At 35.7% G+C, this 25,047-nt stretch overlaps 1 protein-coding gene across 2 annotated transcripts in view; it reads left to right on the top strand.

The window, feature by feature from the left end:
* The window catches only part of SHOC1 (shortage in chiasmata 1), an 87,189-nt gene that overhangs the window by 34,186 nt on the left and 27,956 nt on the right, over nucleotides 1–25,047 (top strand). Inside the window, exons 11-15 of one of the 2 annotated variants that reach the window (XM_082404263.1) lie at nucleotides 2,598–2,726; nucleotides 3,705–3,881; nucleotides 8,278–8,382; nucleotides 11,909–12,087; nucleotides 21,449–21,521. In XM_082404263.1, coding sequence (XP_082260389.1) covers nucleotides 2,598–2,726; nucleotides 3,705–3,881; nucleotides 8,278–8,382; nucleotides 11,909–12,087; nucleotides 21,449–21,521 — 663 coding nt within the window. The remainder of the gene's footprint in view (nucleotides 1–2,597; nucleotides 2,727–3,704; nucleotides 3,882–8,277; nucleotides 8,383–11,908; nucleotides 12,088–21,448; nucleotides 21,522–25,047) is intronic. The other variant, XM_082404262.1, reaches the window with a different exon arrangement.

The raw sequence follows: 25,047 nt of genomic DNA, 5'->3' as shown, positions 1-25,047 counted from the left end.
TCTACCTCCATATTTTAACTTGTATTTTAATGTGTACTTAAGAACCTTTTGCCTGTTTGATTGCCTATTACTCTTTTTAACTTTATCAAAGAGTTTCTGTTTGAGTTGTAACTGTTTTACATTCATCGCTTATAAACATATCAAAGTAGTATAATGCGTCATATCATTTCACTTCTGGTAAAAAAAAAATTCTAGAATTCTAGCATTCTAGAATGTGTTTGACACAGATTACCCAAATGAAGTAAGTACAAAAATATTTATTTGTGAGAGTTAGAGTATACTTAGGTCTTACTGTCCTATGTATTGATACTGTTAATGTACACAAGGTCTTGCCCCTGAATAAACTGTAAAATAAGACAAGAAGTAAAATATATACCAAAAATTAGTTTGAGAGTCCAATGAGCTTGCTAACTAAACACCAGAATTGGGCAGAGTACCTACCCAGACCCAGACTATGCTGGACTGGGCCAGGATTCCCCATGGTTGGGGAGTTGCTTGGGAAAAAGTCATGACATAGAAAAGCAGAAAAGAATGCTTGTTCTTTGTGTGCAGCATGATATGACAGCCTTTTATAGATCTATATAAAGTTATATTACTTTGTCAATCAGTGCATTTTCACAATGAAAAATTCAACAAAAATTCAGAAAAGTATTTAAAGATCTCAGAATTTTGTGACCCTTTATGTTTATATATATTTGTCATAAAGTTTCTTTTCATGTATTTGTTTGACCACATTATAACTTACCTTGCTAGGTGACAATTCTATATGTAACAGATCTTTCTAACCAATTTGCACCATAATTCAGAGCATAATTTCTACATGAAAGAATGAGCAAAATATAAAGAATTATCTTATGAATGTGATGCATAAATAGGAATTTTTTAAAGATTTGTTGTTTTCAGGTTTGTGAATGTTTTCAGATTCTATTCATATTTGAGGCCAGAAAACAAAAAAAAAAAAGGAAACCAATCCAAAATTAGCTCTGACATCCTTTTCTGGTTGTCATACTTGTGATGATGTCTTGTAACAAGGTATATTGGCAACAGAAAATGAGAGAAAGCAACAAGAAAGGAGAAAAAGATAAAAAGAATATTTTCTTATTTTAAAAGTTAGCCATTAATTAAACAATGAAAGGAATACTGATGTTAGGTGGGAATGCTCTGTACTCCTGATGTTTCCTCTATTAGTATTATGTTCCTGGCCTCTTTGCCCTTTAATGTGTTCTCCCCAGAGGAACTGGAATTAATTATCTGTATTGTAAATTTGAAAAAGAATAAATTGGGCATAAGCTTGCAGGAATGAGCTGCCTCACAAGTAACAGGCATTCTCCTCTGCTTCTCTATGTCATGAATCTTTCCCAAGCAGTTCCCCAACAGTGCAGAATCCTGGCCCAGTCCAGTATAGTCTGGGGCAGGGTAGGTAACTCTAATTCTGTTGTTTAATTAACAAGCTCTTTTGACTCTCAAACTAAGCTCCTTTCTCCAACTTAGTTTTTATTAGTAACAGAGGTAATATTTTGATATATATTTTACTTCTTGTCTTATTTTATAGTTGATACAAGGGTGAGAAAGAATGCTACAACTTATTAGGCCCCCTCAAAAACTCCAATAATTTGTAGTATTTAATCATAGCTATTTAAATTATTTATAGTTAATAAAAAATATACTTGAAAATAATAAAAAGCTAGTTTAGGATATTTCACTCTGTTTTTTTTTCACTGTGTATTTAAAGCTCATATATTCAAACGTTTCAAGATGGCAATGTTTTTCTAAAATTATCTTGTAATCATATTATTAATGGACAACATTGCAATCTAGTTAATATAACTCTAATCATAAATAAATTACATATATATATATATTTTTTAATCCTCTACAATACTTACAAACGAAGGAAGAAAACTACAGTTATTGAACATTGTGTACCAGGCACTAAATCACATATCAGAGATAAACATGATAACGTTGCTGACCTTGAGAAGCTTACAGTGTAATAGAGTGGACCAGACATGCAGATAATTTCCATACAACATTGTCAGTGCCAGGAGACTATGCCGAGTGCTGAGGAAACAAAAAGGAGAGGCACTTTGCTGGCGTGGAAGTAGAGTGGGCAGTTATATAAAGCTTCCTGTAGAAAATGCCTGAGAGCTAAAGGGTAAGTAGTAAGAAATGACCTTATTAAGAAAGGATGGAGACAGGTAGGGTTTGGGGCATAGGAGAGAATTAGTAACAGAGGAAGGGTCCGTGGACAGTCACAGAGAAATGAAGTAGAACAGTATGTGGCTTTTAGGTGTCAGGAATCATCCTTGGTGTTTATAACACCTTATAACAATATTCGAAGTAGGTATATTAATCAATATTTTACATATGAGGAAACTGAGGCTAGTGTCAGAACTGGGATTGAAACACTGATCTGAGTTCCTTCCTTTATTACCATTCAGCTTCCTATCCAGCACAATAAGTCCATTGACCTGAACAGTTGATCAATTTAATACTGATGCATTTCAGAGAATTTTAACAATTATGATCATATTACAAGAGAGCATTTTAATCAACATTAAGTTTCCCTGAACAATGCAAATTAATATTTTTATTAGAACTTCAAGACAAAGAAGAACGTTCTTTAACTCTTCAAGAAGAAAATCCTATTGTTTGTGCTAATAAAACAGTAGAGAAAGCAAATCAGGAAAGGAGAGCAGATAATGTCATTGAAATTCAAGCATCAGGTATGCATTATGCTTTTTAAATGCATTCAAATTAAGTAAATTTGAAAGCCCTTTCCTGGGTATCTAGGACACACCTTATTTTCCATGTAATTTTCTTCACTTGTTTCAGATATTTCTTCATTCCAGTCCTACTTTCAGATTATTTCCAAACCTGGAGTGCCTTATTCACTGCCTCTGCCCCTCCCTCCCCATCGCCCTATTCCAGTCCACTAAGTGTTATTTCTTCCTTCATTTAAACTGCTGCTTCCCTACATGCATCAGAGAACAGCAAACTGCAACTCCTCACTCAGACTTTTCTTCCCAGTCTGGAAAAATGAACTGTTGATGGTTGCTCTCTCTGTTCTCTTACCCACCATCAAGGTGGTGTAAATAAGTTATTATTGATTCCTATACCAATTAAAATTATTTGTTCTGCTGTAAAGAAAAATATTCTTTACATTGACCCCTAAAGAACAGCCTGCTTAAGAACATCATGCTCACTATTAAAATCGATAAGGAAATATGACACTAGTTCTTGAATATTATTTCATTCTTTTGGCTAAATTTCATTTATGACCTTTAGATGACAATGCAGATCTTTAAATATTGATATTCTAGTGAAAACTAAAAACAATTTGTCATTGTTATAAATGTGTTCATCTTAAGGTTGTAAGCTAATAGTGGAGGGAAAAGAAAAAAATTATGTGATTCTCTTCCTTATAGTTGCCCTGCCAAATTAGTCACTGAATAAATCCTTTCTAATAAACAAGATAGCCATAAAATTATATTAATTCTACAGAGGGTTTTTTTGTTTTGTTTTTACTAGTTTATTTAGAATAAATATCCTAAAATAAGCCTGTATAGAATCTCATGATTTTTAACTCAGAAAAGAATTTGGATTGAGTTCAGGTTTCCATGAAGTAACATGTATGATTGATTTGTCAAAAAGAACATACCATCCTTATAAAAACACTGCCTTTAATGCTTTTATTTTTGCAGATAGCCAGTGCCAAGCATACTGTCTCCTAGAAGCAGCAGCTTCTCCTATCTTAAAAAAACTTGTATGTCTCTGTGCTCTTCCTGCTGCTACCTGGAAATTTGACACTGTCATTTTTGACCAAACAAGGTTCCTCTTAAAAGAACAAGAAAAAGTAATAAGTGATGCCATTCACCAAGGTGAGTACAAATAAAAGTCACATTATTTTAAAGGATATAAATTTATGGATTATTAGAAAATGCAGAAATTAGTCATAGATGGAGGCATAACTGTAATTCAGCATATGGCACCCACAGACCAATGCTGGAATATCAGCTAAGCAAGGATAAAAAGGTAAGAAATACAAGTGTCGCCTGCTTTTCATGTTTGCTTTATGTCACTTTGATTTTATGAAGACCTACATTAATATCTGTTTTCACTAACTGAAAGAAATCAAAGAGGATTTTCGTTTTTATGAAAAAAGGTATTTGCTTCTTTACTCCATTTCAGCTTACAGAAGGTTTCATAGGAACTCTCTATTTTCAGATAGTGGGGGAAACCTGTATCATCTGGCATTGCTTCTCAGTAAAGCTCCTAGTTGACATATATATTACTTGACAGATTCCTATTGCAGAAACCAAATTAACCCTATTATTGTTAGCATCTGAACCACTTAGGTCCCTCCCAAAAAGGTGGGGGGAGGTCAAAAAGTAAATTGATTAAAGTCAATCCTGGACTTTTGCTTCTGGCCAAAATGGAGTAACAGGGATTGAATTTACCCTCCTTCCAGAAATAACAACAACAAACAAACAAAAAGACAAAGACAAAATAGATGAAACCAGTTTTTAAGATCCTAGACATCAGGCAACAAAGCACAATGATTCCTGAGATGGGAAACAAGTGAGGTGAGCCCTACCATTGCCCTAGCTTACTGCCTTGAAAGAAATGCCAGGCCATGGCACAGGGAGAGGTACCAGAGGCAGAGCTCAGTGGACAATCTGAGTTGAAGAAGCAGAGCTAAGAGTCCAGGGAGACCAAGGCAGCTAAAGTTCAAAGGATAGAAGGTTAGGGGCTTCCCTGGTGTCACAGTGGTTAAGAATCCGCCTGCCAATGCAGGGGACATGGGTTTGAGCCCTGGTCTGGGAAGATCCCACATGCCGCGGAGCAACTAAGCCCGTGTGCCACAACTACTGAGCCTGAGCTCTAGAGCCTGCAAGCCACAACTACTGTGCCCACGAGCCACAACTACTGAGCCCGCATGCTACAACTAATGAAGCCTGTGCACCTAGAGCCCATGCTCTGCAACAAGGGAAGCCACTGCGATGAGAAGCCTGCACACCGCAGTGAAGAGTGGCCCCCGCTCGCCACAACTAGAGAAATCCTGTGCACAGCAACGAAGACCCAACGCAGCCAAAAATAAATAAATTAAAATAAATAATTTTTTTTAAAAAAGGATAGAAGGTTAGAGAGCAGAGAGCTTCACAAGGAGAGTCCTAGAAATTTGCAGAAAGTCTCCCTGAAGTATTCAGCAGAGTACTGATCAAAGAGTATATGTGAGAACAATAGCCAAAACATAGAAACAACCTAAATGCCCACTGACAGATGAATGGATAAAGAAGATGTGGTACAGGGCTTCCCTGGTGGCGCAGTGGTTGAGAGTCTGCCTGCCAATGCAGGGGACACGGGTTCGAGCCCTCATCGGGGAGGATCCCACATGCTGCGGAGTAACTAGGCCCATGAGCCACAACTACTGAGCCTGTGTGTCTGGAGCCTGTGCTCCGCAACAAGAGAGGCCTTGACAGTGAAAGGCCCGCGCACCACGATGAAGAGTGGCCCCCGCTTGCCACAACTAGAGAAAGTCCTCGCACAGAAACAAAGACCCAACACAGCCAAAAATAAATAAATAAATAAATAAATTTATAAAAAAAAAAGATGTGGTACATATATACAATCGAATACTACTCAGCCATAAAAAAGAATGAAATAATGCCATTTGCAGCAGCATGGATGGACCTAGAGATTATCATACTAATTAAAGTAAGTCAGACAGAGAAAGACAAGCACCATATGATATCACTTATATGTGGAATCTAAAATATAACACAAATGAACTTATCTATGAAACAGAAACAGACTCACAGACATAGAGAACAGACTTGTGGCTGCCAAGGGGGTGGGGTGGGGGAAGGATGGATTAGGAATTTGGGATTAGCAGATGCAAACTATAATATAGAGAATGGATAAACAACAAGGTCCTAATGTATAGCACAGGAAACTATATTCAATATCCTGTGATAAACCATAATGGAAAAGAATATGGAAAAAAGAAAAAAAGAACAGCCATCTCAAAAAAAATAAATGTATATGTGAGGAACTAAACTACCAGAGGTTGGGAAACAAACCATCTGAAAGGATTAGAGGGAATAGTACTCTGAATTCACACGGGGCAGGAAATAATGTCTGTTCCCACCAGCCAGACTAGAAAAACTCATAATTCATAGAGTATTGATCATCATACTTAGAGAAGTCTTGTCTCAGTGGTGGGGAATAATTATCCCTAGATTTAGCACTGCTCTGGACCTGCCTAAAAAAATCATAAAAGCAAGACTCAAAGTTATCAAACTATTTCCAAGGAACTTAACTGCATCCCAGAACAAAGCTTAAGACTATTTATATGGATACGAAAATATTTAGCACTAACAAGGTAAAATTCACAATGTTTGACATCTGATCAAAGATTGTCAAGCATAACAAGAGACAGGAAACCACAGCCCATAAGGAGAATAATCAATCAAAACAAACTCAGAGCTGACAAAGATGTTAGTATTATCAGAGAGGACACTGAAACTTATTATAACTGTATTCCATACATTCAATAAGCTAGAGACATAAAAGAGATGCAAATCATAGTTTTAGAGAATAAACTACAATGCATGAGATGAAAAATACACTGGATGAAGTTAATGGCAGATTAAATATTGCAGGAGAAAAAACTAGCTAACTTGTAAGCATAGCAATAGAAACTACCTAAAATAAAACCCAGGTGGATAAAAGAATAAAAAAGAAGGAAAGAAAAGAGCATAGCGGGCTGTGAAACAACTTCAAATAGCCTTATATACTAGCATTAGAGTTCTCAAAGGAGAGGCAAAAGGGGGTAAACAGATAAAATATTTGAAGAAATAATGACTGAAATCTTGCCAAACTCAGTGAAAACTACAAACCCACAGATCCAAGAAACTCAATGAACCCTAAGCACAAGAAGCATAATAAAGCTACACCAAGGCATATTATAATCAAGTTGCTTAAAACCAGTGATAAAGAGAAAATTGTAGGAGCAGCCAGAAGGAAAAAAATATATGCTGCAAAAGAGAAACAATGACAAGGTTGACATCAAATTTCTTGTCAGAAATAGTGCAAGTGAAAAGACAGTGGAATAACATCTTTAAAATACCTGAAAGAAAAAACCACCAACCTAGTTTTCTGTACTAGGCAAAAATACATTACAAAAACAAAGGGGAAATAGAGATGTTTTCAGACATACAAAAGCTGAAAGAATTCATCAGCTGCGGATCTGCACTGTAAGAAATGTTTTCCTAAAGACAGAACAAAATGATACCAAATTTGGTTTCTCTGCTCTCTTTTCCCTTCCTGGTCATGATTGACTTGTTTACACAAGTCCTTCCAGGGAGATACTACCCATAACTGGTTTTTCTGTTGCTCCTTGATTCCCAGTGACCACTGATTATTTGCTTTGATCTTCATTGCTTAAATCAATAGTTTTCATACTTTTTTTTTAACATCTTTATTGGAGTATAATTGCTTTACAATGGTGTGTTAGTTTCTGCTTTATAACAAAGTGAATGAGCTATACATATACTTTTTAGCAGAACTCTTTGTTCAATAAATATTACATGACATCCCACTATATAAAACAGAGAGAAGTAGAGCTTCTCTGGTTAAATTAGGCCTGGAATCCGGTCTTCTTGGCCCCACTTTTGCATGCAGTAAAATCCGATCTATCATCTTCAATAAGCTCTGGAACTACATGGAACGTATTAATTAGATAATTGTCTTGTCCCTATAAGTACCTCTTTTGTTTGAGTCATATCTTTGGACAAATATTCCCAGGTGTCTACCTCCATTTCAAGATATTGCTTTACGTTATGATCCTCCACCTTTATCTAAACCAGTTGGCAAGTTATGAGTTTAATTTTCTTCTTGTTTCATAACTGGGAATCATTGTCCTTCTTCCCACCAAGAGTAGAAATAATTGAACATTCTTTGGAAGCAGCAAAGTATGAACTCTAAGGTTAGCTGTAGGGGTTGGAATGCCAGCTCCATCATTTATTCACAAATTGACCTTGGGCAGTTACCTAACCTCGTTAAGACTGTTTTCTCATCCATAAAATCAAGATCATAGTAAACTTGTCTGATAGGGTTATTGTTATAGATTCAATGAAATAAACAGATTATATACAGGTTGGCACATAGTAAGCACTCAATAATAAATGTTATCTATTATTGTTAAGCATTCTGATATATATTCTAAAATTCTAATGTATATTCTGTCTTTAAATTATGTTTTTGCTTACCTAGGTAAAAATGTTGAAAGAGAAATGACATTCAAGTGTGCTGCCCTCTTACACCTTTTGGTAACAATTAGAGATGTCCTTTTAACATGTAGCTTGGACACAGCATTGGGTTGGTGTGAAAATTTTTTATTTCCCCTTTTCTTCTTATTGAAATATTTTGTCTGAAGTAACGTTTACTTTTCTGAAAAAGATGCGCTTTGTAAGAAATTATGTAGTTTTTATTCCTTCTGCATTAAACATTATATATATATTGACATAATTATAATGGAATATATATTTTATTCTACTTATATTCATTAAAAGAAATTTTCTGTAACAACAATCATCACCTAGAAAAATAGGTGTAGGATTCTCTATTCTAGGCCTGAATTACAGACTCCTAATGGCCTTAAGGGATTTGACTGTGTAATCATTATTATGCACTGCATTTTTTAAAACATCTTTATTGGAGTATAATTGCTTTACAATGGTGTGTTAGTTTCTGTTGTACAACAAAGTGAATCAGCTATACATATACATATATCCCCATATCTCCTCCCTCTTGCGTCTCCCTCACACCCTCCCTATCCCACCGTTCTAGGTGGTCACAAAGCACCAAGCTGATCTCCCTGTGCTATGTGGCTGCTTCCCACTAGCTATCTATTTTACATTTGGTAGTATATATATGTCCATGCCATTCTCTCACTTCGTCCCAGCTTACCCTTCCCCCTTCCCGTGTCCTCAAGTCCATTCTCTACATCTGCGTCTTTATTCCTGTCCTGCCCCTAGGTTCATCAGAACCATTTTTTTTTTTTAGATTCCATCTATATGTGTTAGCATACGGTATTTGTTTTTCTCTTTCTGACTTACTTCACTCTGTATGACAGTCTCTAGGTCCATCTACCTCGCTACAAATAACTCAATTTCGTTTCTTTTTATTATGCACTGCTTTTTAATGTAAGATGACACTTAGACATGTACATTTTAGGTCCTCATTGAATATCTGTGGCTTCGAATCTTTGCTAGATGCAATATAGCTATATAGCAAGATCTTCTGCAATTTCTTTTTTAGTTGTGCATGTAAGTTAGGATATGAATTACTTGAGTATTAAAAATCAAACTATTTTGAGTGTGTTGAAAATTTTAAAGATTTTGGAAATTTTTTCTAAACTATTAAAATCCCTAAAGTATCTGTCTTACTGCATTACTGTTTTAGGCCCCTTATTGCAGGTTGTTTAGACTTGTTTAGTAATGGTATATTTTTAGGATTATGTTTTATAATTTAAAGTTTCTAGAACCCATTATATACAAAGTGAAAATAATTTTTCTCTGATCTATGACCCAGACATTTTCTCTTATCTGTGACTCAGACAAATATTATTTCTCTAATCCAAGGTTTGGATAAGTACTGGGCAGCAGCGAGTTACAATTGTACTCCCTCTACATCACTGGGAGTTGTAACACTTGGCCAAGTATTATATTAGTATTATCTGGCCAGGTATTGTAACTAAGTTACAGCTACCTTTAGAAAGCCCAACATGGTGCTTTTCCTTTCTTCTCCAATTAAAGCATTTGAGTGTTGATGCTGAATGAAGTTGTCTTGTCTCCATTCCCAGACAACTATAGCCCTAGTTTACAGTATCTGTAGCTAGTATAATGGTGTAGTGTCACATGCTTCTGTTTAGCCACCTGTCTTCATTATAATTTTCAGCTGCCATAGAAGATTGTCAGACAACAACTAAGCTAACTATAAAAGCATAATAGTAAGGCAGAATATCAGAATCTAGAATATTTGGATTCCCAGGGAGAGTACAGTTGTGACTCACTCGTGCTCAATACTTATCAAAATCTTGAATTAGAGAAATAATATTTATGGAGGATTGCTTAAAGTATGTTCACCTTTAAGTATTCTACATTTTACCCTAGGATTAAGTGAGACCATTGAGAGCTATATACTTGAACTGAATTGTTTCCGTTCCTCAAAGAAATGCCTTTACTAAATCACACTTTGGCATTATTATTTGGCTACCTTGAGGAACACTTATAAAAGTAAAATCCTTGTTGGAAAACATAACTTCTTAAACCCTGGGTACCAAGCCATAATGAGTAACCTTGCTGCCTTGGACATTTTTAGTAGAAGGCTTTCTCACTCCTCTAAACCTCTCAAAATCAAAGAGCAAGTTAGGTTGTCCTCCTTTCTTTCTTTGTGAATAGTGACAGAGGAAGAAAGGTCCATGTGGGTCTGGCTGCCTACCCTGGACCCAGAATTCTGTATTTTCTCCCAGCTTCCAATTTGCTTCTTCTCCCAAACTAGCAAGGTAATTAGTTTCAAGGTTTAAAGTATAGAGTTTCACTTCTGGGCTTTAACCCAGAAATAAATTCAGTATTGTGTAATGGGTACTGTAGTAAAGATACATAGTAATGGCACAAAGGATGGTGACTGTTAGCCTTTCAAGCTGAATTTTTTTTAAAATAAGTAGGAGTTTGCCAAGTAAATAAAGTACGAAAGGGTATTGTAGGCAGAATTAAGAGCCCAGAAGAATGACTTAGTGGGTGTATGACAAACGGTTCCATGTGGCTAAATTGAAGAGTACAAGGTGGAAAGCAAAGAGAGCTAAGCCTGAAGAAGTAAGAAAGAGCCAAATCATGAAAAGCCTTTTAAGCTACACAAAAGAATTCAGTCACTACTCTGTAAATAATAGGGAACCACTGAAACAGGAAAGCTACTGGATTAGGTTTGTCTTTCAGAAGGTTACATCTAATGGCAGTATGGAGAATCAGTGGGAAGTTTGGAGATTAGTAAGCAGAAAGAACATAAATCAGTCTCTAAATTGCCCATCATTCTAGCTGTATTAAAATAAAATTAGAATTAATATGTACATAGTATAAAAATATGAACATGAACATTAAATTTTTGATTTATTATTGTATTTATTGTCCAGATATTCATTGAATACCTGATCTACATAAGTTACTCTGCCAGGTGCTCTACTTCAGTAATTCACAAAATTCACTGTGCAGTAGAATCACTGGGAGAAGTTTTACACATAGGAATCCCTGGGACTCAATCTAGATTTCTTGAATTTGAACCTTCAAGGATAGGTCTCAGGATTCTGTGTTTAAAATTGCTCTTAGTGAGTCTGAATTTAGGCACTTCTGTTTTAGCAGCTACATAAATTAATTATGCTTAAATATCATGGATTATGAGAGCTTATAGACTAGTGAGGTTGTTAAGTCATATACATAAATAACCAGAAATCAAGTGCAAAGCTGTATCGATAGCATACCAAGAAAATCTCAGTGAAATGCATTACCACAGGACTTGCATGTAAGTGTAGATTCTAGGATTTAGGAAGAAGGCAATAGCATTTAACAAGCCAGAAGCCAGGAAAGGATGAGAAATATTCAGAGAATATGTAGAGTATATCCAGTTATATTGGTATTATGTAGCTTAAAAATAGACATTTGCTACATATTTCTCAGCGTCACTTAAATTTAAGGTTTTCATTAGTTGCTATCTTTGATCAAAATCAGAAAAGTAGTAAAGGGAAATTTAACTGTCTCTGCTATGACCCTTATTTCCTTTTAGGTTTTTACCATGCAGTTTCTAAAAGAACAAAAAGACATGCTTTTTTTCCCACTTTTGTTTTTAACAGGATATTTGTCAAATGCAAAAGATATCTACAGAAGCATTTTAGGCTCCTATTTGGATGACATTTGGCGACAACTGGAGATTGTACAGTTTATTAGGGAAAAAAAGCCTGAAACCAACTACAAGATACAAGAATTGCAATGTCAGATACTAAATTGGGTGCAAAGTGGACAGCAAATTAAGGTAAGTACTGAAATAAAGCAGATAACAGCAATCAGCTTATATAAGAATTGGATGTAAGATAAATTTTTGCATTTAATTTGAAATTATGAAATAGTATAGTATATACTATTTGGTCCCTTGACAGTTTTCTCCTTAAGTAAGTTAACAGGACAGAATCAGACCCAGAGAAGGGATCATTGGCATCATTATTTATATGTCTTGAATTTTTTAAATACTTTAATTTTTATTATACATAGTTTTCTGTGGATTAATCCTTTAAATCTCAAAAATTTTGTTTTCTACTTGTAAGTTCATGAACACATACCCAACAATAGAACTACAATAATTAATTTTTAGATATTGAGCCAGAATCTCATCTTATATAATTCTAAGAAAAAAAAAAAAGCTCTTGTTTATTCCTTGGATTATGTTGGAAATTTTTTGCCCACTCTACCTCAAGCATTGAACAAAATTTGCGTAAGTAAAGATTTAAGAGAAAATACTTAAAAAAAATTTTCAAGCAGAAAAGCATCTCAAAATCTTTACACTAAATCTGGAAACAAATTTGGCCTTTTTCTTCGTTTTCCTCTCTGTCCCTGCTGGGGATATTTTTATTCCCAACTCTGTGGTTACTTGGGTAACTGCCTAAGTCATTAAAACAAATTAAATCAATCAGTAAGAAATTTAAAATTGGGGAGTGATGTCAGCATCATAGCAGGAAGAGATGCTCTCTCGGCTCTCCCCTTCAATCTGCAACCAGGAAAACATCCACAACTCAACAAAAGGGCCTTTGCCCAACACACCAGGACACTGGAGAGTTCCACCCATCTGTACATGTAAAGATAGGTGGAATGGAACCCATAGAAGAGGCGGAACTGGAGGATCAGCATAGGCAGTGCCTGCAATTTTGGCCCCTGGGCTGCAGCAGGTGAACCCCAGTCCAGAAGAACCCAGCAGCAGCGAGGGCGGCATCCCACATGACCCTGGCCTCCCACTTGCACTGGTACCCACAGCCACAGATAGCTGAGCAGCCGTGGCACAAGGCCTGTGACCCTGTTCCTCCAGCTCAGAGCCACCCACAGCTCTGGCGCCCCACCCTCCATCAGCAGTGGGTGAACCCAGAAACCCAGGAGCACCAGAAAAGGAACGGCACACATGACCCCAGTTCCTCCTCCCGGCCTTCCTGCTCCTCCTGCAGTGGCAGAGCCTGTGACTCAAGGATCCCAAATGAGGCCACCATCCTAGTACTCAGGCAGTGACATCAGTAACACCAGAAACAGCAAGGCACCAACAACCCCAGAGGCACAAGCAGTGATAACAAATGCTTTGGGTGACCCCTCTGACGTAGACACGGAGGGTAGAAAGTGCCAATACTCAAACACAACCAGAGGCAGTGCAGGTAAGAGGAAACAATGTGCTGTAGTGTCACCTACTGGAAAATAAGAGAAAGGCTTCTATTTACAATGGAGAAAAGACAGCCTCTTCAGTAAGTGGTGCTGGGAAAACTGGACAGCTACATGCTAAAGAATGAAACTAGAACATTTCCTAACACCATACACAAAAATAAATTCAAAATGGATTAAAGACCTAAATGTAAGGCCGGACACTGTAAAACTCTTAGAGGAAAACATAGGCAGAACATTCTTTGACATAAATCACAGCAAGATCTTTTTTGATCCACTTCCTACACTAATGAAAATAAAAACAAAAATAAACAAATGGGATCTAATTAAACTTAAAAGCTTTTACACAGCAAAGGAAACCATAAACAAAGCAAAAAGACAACCCTTAAAATGGGAGAAAATATTTGCAAATGAAACAGCCGACAAGAGATTAATTTCCAAAATATACAAATAGCTCATGCAACTCAATACCAAAAAAACAAACAACCCAATCAAAAAATGGGCAGAAGATCTAAATAGACATTTCTCCAAAGAAGACATACAAATGGCCAAAAAGCGCATGAAAAGATATTCAACATCACTAATTAGGGACTTCCCTGGTAGTCCAGTGGTAAAGAATCCACCTTACAACGCAGGGGACACAGGTTCAAAGCCTGGTCAGGGAACTAAGATCCCATATGCCGTGGGGCAGCTAAGCCCGCATGCCACAACTACTGAGCTCACATGACTCAACTAGAGAGCCTACAGGCCCCAAACTACAGACCCCACGCACTCTGGAACCCGTGCGCCACAACTAGAGAAGAGAAAACTAGAGAGAAGCCCATGCGCTGCAACGAAGAGCCTGAAGTACCGCAACTAAGACCCAATGCAGCCAAAAATAAATAAAATAAATAATAAATAAATCTTTTAAAAAATCACTAATTATTAGAGAAATGCAAATCAAAACTACAACGAGGTATCACCTCACACGGGTCAGAATGGCCATGATCAAAAGATCTACAAACAGTAAATGCTGGAGAGGGTGTGGAGAAAAGGGAACCCTCCTACACTGTTGATGGGAATGTAAAGTGGTACAGCCACTATGGAGAACAACATGGAGGTGCCTTCAAAAACTAAAAGTAGATCTACCATATGACCCAGCAATCCCACTCCTGGGCATATACCCAGAGAAAACCATAATTTGAAAAGATACATGCACCCCAGTGTTCATTGCAACGCTATTTACAGTAGCCAGGACATGGAAGCAACCTAAATGTCCATCAACAGAGGAATGGATAAAGAAGATGTGGCACATATATACAATGGAATATTACTCAGCCATAAAAAAGAACAAAATAATGCCATTTGCAGCAACATGGATGGACCTAGAGATTGTCGTTCTGAGTGAAGTAAGTCATACACAGAAAGACAAATATCATATGATACCACTTATATGTGGAATCTAAAAAAAGGGTATAAATGAACTTAGCTACAAAACAGAAATAGAGTCACAGATGTAGAAAACAAACATGGTTAACAGGGGATAAGGGGGGAGGGATAAATTGGAAGATTGGGATTGACATATACTCACTACTATATATAAAATAGACAACTAATAATAACTTACTGTATAGCACAGGGAATTCTACTCAATATGCTGTAATGGCCTATATGGGAAAAGAATCTAAAAAAAGAATGGATATATGTATATGTATAACTGATTCACTTTGCTGTATAACTGAAACTAATACAACATTGTAAATCAACTATACCTCAATGAAAATTTAAAAAAGAAAGAAAGGAATAGAAAAGATGGTGTGGAATTTGGAGCATGGCCAGGCCAGGAGTGCGATTTCTCTGGAATCCTCTGCCCCAGTCCCAGAGGATGCATTAGGTTTAAGGCAGAAAAATGACTGACAAATTACTAGGTCACTGAGTGTGAAATTTACATTTTTTGCTCCTTGCTTTCACCCATCCAATAATTATATCAACCTAAACAGTAAAGATATTGCTATTGTCTTCTTTATTGCAGCACCTCTGAAAGGGGAACTGCTGTGTCTCAGTAGATTTTTTTTGCTGGATAAATCTTTTCCTTGTGATAAATAAATCTCCTAACAGCGTCTTATGTTTTTTTAAAAAAAGAGAAAGGCTTCTAATTTATAACTTGTTGGTTCATTAAAATCAAGTAGAAAAAATTATTTTTACCTAAAGAAGAAAGGTGTTCACTACTTCAGATGTGTCAGCTGAGGAACAACTTATCCAGCACCATGAAGAACCACAGCAACACTGTATCACAAAAACAAAATGACAATTCAGCAGAAATCAAACTTAAAGTCATGGAATATTGCAATCTAACTGATAGAGAATTCAAAATAGCTGTCATGAAGAAATAACAAGCTACAAGAAAACTCAGAAAGGCAGTTCGATGAGCTCAGGAATAAAATTAATGAACAGAAGGAATACTTTACCAAAGAGACTGAAACTAAAAAAGAACCAAACAAATTCTGAAGCTGAAGAACTCAATAAATGAAATTGAGAATTCACTAGAAAGCACTGGAAATAGAGAAGACCATATGGAAGAAAGAATTATTGAGCTCAAATTTAGAAATCTAGAGATGGTACAGGTAGAAGAGGAAAAAGAATTAAGATATAAAAAAGGGGGAAATTTTATGAGCATTATCTGACTCTTTTAGGAAGGGCAACATTAGGGTAATGGTTATCCCAGAAGAAGAAACAGAGAAGGTAGCAGAGAGTTTATTTAAAGAAATAACAGCTGAGGACTTCCCAAACCTGGGGAAGGAACTGGATATACAAGTCTATGAAGCTAAGAGAACACCTAATCACCTCAATGCAAAAAGATCTTCTCCAAGACACTGTCAAAAGTCAATGGAAAAGAATTTTAAATGCAGTCAGTGAAAAAAGGATGCAACCTACAAAGGAATCCCTATTAGCGGATCAGCAGATTTCTCAGCAGAAACTCAACAGGCCAGGAGGGAGTGGAATGACATTCTCAAAGTACTGAAAGATAAAAACTGTCATCCAAGAATACTCTATCCAACAAAGTTATCATTCAGATATGAAGGAGAAATAAGGGCTTTCCCAGACAAACAAAAGCTGAGGGATTTTTATCAACACTAGACCTGCCTTATAAGAAATGTTGAAAGGAGCTCTGCTGCCAGAAAAAAAAGGCAAAAGTACACAAAACTTTAAGGTGATAAATAGCTGAACAGAATCAGAAAATTGCAACTCTGTATCAGAATAGGTTTTTAAATACTTTATTACAACATAAAGGTTAAAGGGAGAAATATCAGGAAAAAAACAATAGCTACTTCAATTTGGTAACTAATGCAATATAAAAAGGGATAATTTGAGACAAGAAAAACATAAAAGGGGAAGAGGAAAAGAAGGGAACCCATATAGGCAAATGAAGATAAGATGCTATCAGCAGAAAAAGGACTACTTTATCTATGATACATTTCACACAAACCTCTTGGTAACCACCAAGCATAAATCTAGAACAGAGACACAAAACATAAAAAAAAGAGGAAACTGAGAAAAACATAGAAAACCACCAAACCAAAATGACAGAAAGAAACACAGGAAAAAGAAACAATGGAGATATAGAACAAACAGAAAACAAAAGATAGAATGGCAGTACTCAGTACTCATCTATCAATAATCACCCTAAGTGTAAATGGATTGGATTCACCAATCAAAAGACACAAAGTGGCTGGATGGATTAAAAAACAAGAGCCGGGCTTCCCTGGTGGCGCAGTGGTTGAGAATCTGCCTGCCAATGCAGGGGACACGGGTTCGAGCCCTGGTCTGGGAAGATCCCACATGCCACGGAGCAACTGGGCCCGTGAGCCACAATTACTGAGCCTGCGCGTCTGGAGCCTGTGCTCCGCAACAAGAGAGGCCGCGATGGTGAGAGGCCCGCGCACCGCGATGAAGAGTGGTCCCCACTTGCCGCAACTAGAGAAAGCCCTCGCACAGAAACGAAGACTCAACACAGTCATAAATAAATAAATAAATAAGTAAAAGAACGTGAATTTCTAAAAAAAAAAAAAAAAACAAGAGCCAACTATATGCTGCCTCTGGGAGACTCACTTCAGCTCTAAAGACAAACATAGGCTCAAAGTGAAGTGATAGAAGATGATACTCCAAGCAAACGACAGCCAAAAGAAAGCAGATGTAGCCATACTCATATCAGACAAAATACACGTTAAGCCAAAAAAAGGTAACAAGAGACAAGGAAGGACATTATATTCTGATAAAGGGGACAATTCATCAAAAAGACATAATAGTAAAACAACAAAAAAAGACATAATAGTTAGTAATATCTATGCACCTAACATAGGAGCACCAAAATATATAAAGCAATTTTTAACAGACCTAAAGGGAGAAATTGGTGCAGCACAATAATAGGAGAGGACTTTAACACCCCACTTACATTAATAGATAGATCATCCAGACAGAAAGTCAACAAGGAAACAGTGGTCTTAAATGAAACATTAAACCAGATGGATTTGATAGATTGGTACAGGACATTCCATCCAAATGCAGCAAAATACACATTCTTCTCAAGCACACATGGAACTTTCTCAGGCATAAACCGTATGTTGGGACACAAAACAAGTCTCAATAAATTTAAGAAGACTGAAATCATATCAAGCATCTTTTCCGACCACAACACTATGAGACTATAAGAAGATAGCTGAAAACATCACAGATATGTGGAGACTGAACAACATGCTACTGAGCAACTATTGGGTCAATGAAGAAATCAAAAGAGAATTTTTAAAATACCTTAAGACAAATGAAAATGAAAATACGATATACCAAAATCTATGGGATGCAGCAAAAGCAGTACTAAGAGGGAAGTTTATATCAATACAAGCCTATCTCGAGAAACAAAAGTCTCAAATAAATCATCTAACCTTACACCTAAAGGAACTAGAAAAAAAACAAATGAAGCCCAAAGTCAGTAGAAGGAAGGAAATAATAAAGATCAGAGCAAAAATAAATAAAATAGAGACTAAAAAGACAATAGACGAGATCAGTGAAACTAAGAGTTGGTTCTTTGAAAAGGTAAACAAAAATGACAAACATTTAACCAGACTCACTAAGAAAAAAAAAGAGAAGGCTCTGATAAATAAAATTAGAAAATAAAGGAGAAAAATAACAATGGATACCACAAAAATACAAAGATTGTAAGAGAATATTCTGAATAGTTAGTAACCAACAAAGTGGACAACCTAGAAGAAATGAAGAAATTCTTAGAATCATGCAACCTTCCAAGACTGAATTATGAAGAAATGGAAAAATTGAATAGATCAATTTCTAGTAAAGAGATTAAAACAGTAATGAAACAAAAACCTCCTAAAAAACAAAAGCCCAGAATCAGATGGCTTCACAGGTGAATTCTACCAAACATTCAAAGAAGAATTAATATCCATCCTTCTCAAACTCTTCCAAAATATTGAAGAGGAGGGAACACTTTCTAACTCATTTTACAAGGCCAGCATTACCCTGATACCAAGTCCAGACAAAGACAATACAAAAAATATACATTACTGACCAATATCTCTGATGAATATAGATACAAAAATCCTTAACAGAATAGTAGCAAACCAAATACAATACATTAAAAGTTTCATATAGCATTATCAAGTAGGATTTATTCCAGGGATGCAAAGATGGTTCAATATTCTCAAATCAATCAGTGTGATACACCTTAGCAAAATGAAAGATAAAAAACATATGATCATCTCAATAGATGCAGAAAAAGCATTTGACTAGATTCAACACCTATTTGTGATTAAAAAAACTCTCAATGAAATGGGTGTAGAAGGAGTGTATCTCAGCATGATAGAGGCCATATATAACAAACCCACAGCTAACATCATACTCAATGGTGAAAAGCTGAAAACTGTCCCTCTAAAATCAGGAACAAGACAAGGATGCCCACTCTCACCACTCTTATTCAATATAGTATTAGAAATTATAGCCAGAGCAATTAGATAGAAAAAGAAATAAAATGCATCCAAATTGGAAAGGAAAAAGTAAAACTGTCACTGTTGCAGGTGACATGATTTTATGTGTAGAAAACCCTAAAGACTCCACCAAAAAACTATGAGAAATGACAAAACAAATACAGTAAAGTTGCAGGGTACAAAATCAACATATAAAAATCTATTGTATTTCTATATGCTAAAAATGAGCTAGCAGAAAGAGAAATTAAGAAAACAATCCCATTTACAATCACAACAAAAAGAAAAAATACCTAGGAATAAATTTAACCAAGGAGGTGAAAGACCTGTACACTGAAAACTATAAGATATTGCTGAAGGAAATTAAAGATACAAATAAATGGAAAGATATTCCATGCTCATGGGTTGGAAGAATTAACATTGTTGAAATGTCCATATTACCTAAAACAATCTACATATTCAATGCAATCCCTATCAAAATCCCAAGGACATTTTTCCACAGAAATAGAACAAAAAATCCTAAAATTTATATGGAACCACAAAAGACCATAACTAGCCAAAGCAATCCTGAGAAAAAAGAACAAAGCTGGAGGCACCACAGTCCCTGATTTCAAACTACATTACACAGCTATAGTAATCAAAAGAGCATGGTATTGGCAGAAAAACAGATACATAGATCAGTGGAACAGAATTGAGAGCCCAGAAATAAACCCACACATATATGGACAATTAATTTACAACAAAGGAACAAAGAAGAAACAATAGAGAAAGGATTGTCTCTTCAATAAATGGTGTTGGGAAAACTGGACAGCCACATACAAAAAAAAAAGTAGACCACTGTCTCACACCATACACGAAAATCAACTCAAAATGGATTAAGGATTGGAATGTAAGACCTGAAACGATAAAACATAGGCAGTACACTCTTTGACATCAGTCTGAGCAATATCTTTCTGGCTATGTCTCCTCAGGCAAGGGAAACAAAAGCAAAAACAAACAAATGGGACTACATCAAACTAAAAAGTTTCTGCACAGCAAAGAAAATCATCATCAAAATGAAAAGACAACTTATTGAATAGGAGAAGATATTTGCAAATTATTATATTCAATAAGATGTTATATCCAAAATATATAAAGAACTCATACTACTCAACAACTACAAAAAAAATTTAAAATGGGCAGAGGAGCTTCATAGATATTTTCCCAAAAAAGACATACAGATGGCCAATAGGCACATGAAAAGATGTTCAACATCACTAATTGTTAGGGAAATGCAAATCAAAACCACAATGAGATATCACATCACACCTATCATAATGGCTATTATCAACAAGGCAAGAAATAATAAATATTGGTGAGGATTTGGAGAAAAGGGAACCCTCATACACTGTTGGTGGGAACATAAGTTGGTGCAGCCACTATGGAAAACAGTATAGAGATGCCTCAAAGAATTAAGAATGGAACTCCCATATGAACCATCTACCCCACTTCTGGGTATTTGACCAAAGAATACAAAAACACTACTTTGAAAAGATACACCCTTATGTTCATTGCAGCATTATTTACAATAGCCAAGATACGGGAACAACCTATGGTTGATTTGTTATCTCCACCCTGCACACCCCCAAAACTGTAATGGTAAGTAGGAAAGTATAGCAGCAAATCATTGGTTTTCTCCAGCAATTCAAACCTGCCTGGGTTAAATTTAACACTTACAGTACAGGCAGAGACAACTTATATATAGTCACCTATATTGGAATTCTTGAGGAATGCTAGGAATGCCCTACCCCAAAATACTTTCCTCATTAATATTTGATCTTACTAGAATTTATTCCTTTGTGTTCAAGCACTTATATCTTTTGCAACACAAATATTTACTTTGCCACCTTATTGTCATTAGTTTCATGTAACCAATGAAGTTTGTTATTTTTGTCACTGTAGCAAAAGAATATGAAAAAGAATAATCATTCAGATATACATGTATATGAAATTCTTATTTTTGAACAGGTGCTGATTATAATAAGAATGGATTCAGATGGTGAAAAACATTTACTCATTAAAACCCTTAACAAAATAGAAGGTAGGGAGTTTTAAATTATGCTTCATTTGATAACAAATGCTTGAATATATAAAAATGTACTGATCTAACCAAGTTTTTAATTAAGATATGATTAACACACCATAAAATTCATACTTTAAAAATATATAATTCAGTGGGATCTAATCAGTTTTTAAATCAATGTGGACTATATTAGTCTGCAATATAAATATACTACAATGTACTTATATGTACATTATCATTACTGTTAATTATTATTACCAATTGACACCTTTTATTGTCTACTAATCACTAATATTATGGACTACTTACAACTCTATGAATAGGTTTTATTAAGTCAATTTTTACAAATGAAGAAACTAAAATTCATAAAAGTGATGTATCACGCCAAAATCGCAGGTAGTAAGTGAGGGAATCAGGATTTGAACCTAAGTCTCTCTTGTTCCAGGGTCATTTTTCAACTCTTCTACCCACCACTGCCACCTCTGCCAACCCTTTCCACCTTGTGCTGTGGAACCCATTGCTAAGATGTAAACTTTTCTCCTTCTTCATCTCCTTGTCTTAAGTGAAACCCAACTTTCTTTAGATGATAATGCTTCCCCTGTATCCCTTTCATATAGAAGCTGATAATTTTCTCTCTCTATGTATAAGGATGAGAAGGCCATTTCTTGCTTTCCATTATCCTTTCCAAAACTTTATTCCTCCATCCTTTGAGGCTATGCCATATTGCCATGTCCTTCTCTACTACCCCACAATCATCCATGGACAGTTTTGCATCTGGTCTTGCCATTATCCTAGGTGTCTTTAATGTGAATGATTCATTCAACACCCTGACCTTTTAGTTTCATTGGCCTTCACAACAAATATGATATTCACTCCTTCACTTTGCTATCGACCTTGTGATAATACAGAACTGTCCTGCCTCTAAACTTTAAACTCTGATACATTGTTCTGTGTCTACAGCTACCTCTAGCTCTTTCATGATCTTCAGCATTCTAGAGATTTATAAATTGTCAACTCCTTTTTTCATTTTTTTCTCCTTCCAGAATTGGTGATGGCCATCACTTTAATCAGTCTTGTTCTTCTATTGTATTGATAACTTCCATTTAAACTTCAACCCTCAATCAATCAAGATTTAATCTCTCTATCCTACACCTGAGCTGCTGATCATTACTGGAGAAAATCAGATAGATTTGTACCACTACAAAATCAGGTTCTCTGAACTTATAAGGGCTTTTAATAATTCTTAACAATCTTTCTGTATGTTCTTAGTTCCCATTCCTATCATACTAATGGCTGTACCATAAACCCGTATCATGCCACTCATCCCCTCATTTTGAGAAGGGAATTATGCCTTCTAACATCCTTTAGTCCAGTAATAATCCTCCTCAGTTTCATCTTCCCCACCATCTACAAACTTACATTTATTTCTTCTATTCTTTTATCTTTCCTCCTTTCTCTACAGAGGAGGTGAATCTCCACCCTTTGAAAACCAATCTATCACTTGTGCTGTGGATCCCATCTCTTCATGCAGTCTCAAACATTTTGTTCCATCAGTTATTTCCCAGCCAGCCTTCTTCTCTAATGACTCTTTCTCTTAATCTTTAAGCCTTCCAGTCTTAAAAATAAAATAAAATACCACCCTCAACCTGTGTTAACCTTTATTTATTCTCTTCCCTCTATGAACTGCATCTTTTGTCATCTCCCAAAATATTTCTTTGCTCTAACCCTACCAAACTATTTATCATGCTGTTTCCTATCTCCATGCCTTTACACTTCCTGTTCCTGCTATCATAATGCTCTTCTCTCTTCTTTAGGAAGCTAACTCCTACACATCCTTTAAAAATTAGTTAAAACATTTGTTTAGGAAAACTTGATTTAAATACTTTCCCTCTCTACTCTTAGGGTATTATGTGCATCCTTCTAAGGCACTTCTTACCATTCTGGGCTATAATAACTGATTATCTTGTCTGTTTTCCTCACTAAAATTTCAGCTTCTGGAAGGTAATGACCATGCCCTGATTTGTATCTCCAGCACCCACAAAAATGCCTGGAACATGGAAGGCACCTCATAAAGATTTATTGAATAAATGAATGAGCTAATGAATACCTCCCTATATACCCTACTTAGACTAAGACTAGTGAGAAAGATTTAACTGAAATATATGCAAGTATTGTGACAAATATCTGCTTCTCTTAGTAAACTATTAAAACATATCAATAGTAATGTGAGAATGGAAACTCTTTTAAGCAGAGCCTTATACGGTGCTATTTCTTGATGATGTTATCATGTGCTAGAGTCCAAATTTTCAAGCATGGATCTTATTATTTCATTCAGTATTCCAGTCCTGGGAAGATGAATTCATATTTACCAAATCACAAGATCCTTACTAGTACCAAAATGCTAGAGCAATACTTAACAATTGTGGAGCTGAAGCTGCCACAGTTGTCTAGACAATCAGGGTAATTGGAAACTTTTTTTTTTTTAATTGGGGTATAGTTGCTTTACAATGTTGTGTTAGTTTCTGCTGTATTGCAAAGTGAATCAGCTATATGTATACATATATCCTCTCTTTTTTGGATTTCCTTCCCATTTAGGTCACCACAGAGCACTGAGTAGAGTTCCCTGTGCTATGCAGCAGGTTCTCATTAGTTATCTATTTTATACATAGTAGTGTATATTGCGCTGATCAATGTTAGCATTATAAAACAAAGGGGGATATATGTATATGTATAACTGATTCACTTTGCTGTACACCTGAAACTAACACAATATTGTAAATCAGCTATACTCCAATAAAAATTCTAAAAAATAAAATTTAAAATATTAATAAGACAAAGGGATTTGGATAACCAAAGGAATATTTTTGTGGAGAAGCTGAGGAAATATTCCTGCCCCACAGAAAAGGATACTTAAACCTACTTAATGAGACACATTTTCCTTTGATGTCACGTAAGATATATTGGCAAATTATTGCTGTATATATATCGGTTCTTATGTAGGTTTCATGCTGAACATTCCTATTTCTCTTGACATTTGGGATTATATCATTACTACTCTTATTGTTTTGTTTCAACAAGGTCTGCTGACACAAAAATATTGACTCTATATACTGAAAAATGTTCTTACTCTCTTTGTAACTGGCAACTATCCTCTGTATCTAGAAGCTAGGCCTTTTTTTCTGTCTAGTGTTAGAAAATAAGATGTAGTTCCATCGTTCCATGTGTTTGAAAGATCCTAGTAATGTGCTCAGCAAGTAATCTGCTTTGGGATCAAAGCTAGTACAAACCACTTAAGGAGATGAGGTTTTAAATAATATGACCTCATAAATTATAAAAGAGAAATACTACTAACTCCATTCTTATTATCACCAAAACTACTGTCATATCAAGTAAACATGAAATTATTAAACATTACTCTGCCATTATTACATCACACCTTTGGGAACTCTACAGTTGACAAAAGTTCACTAATAGAGTATAGAATTTATTTTAACTAGAATTAGCTACTCTTAAATCAATTATGTCTACCAAAAATAAACTGTAT

Source organism: Balaenoptera borealis (genome assembly GCF_965194805.1).
Source record: "Balaenoptera borealis genome assembly, chromosome: 8".
In the NCBI taxonomy this organism is placed as follows: Eukaryota; Metazoa; Chordata; class Mammalia; order Artiodactyla; family Balaenopteridae; genus Balaenoptera; species Balaenoptera borealis.
Note: the sequence above shows the minus strand (reverse complement) of the source record. Positions and strands in the feature narration are given on the sequence as shown.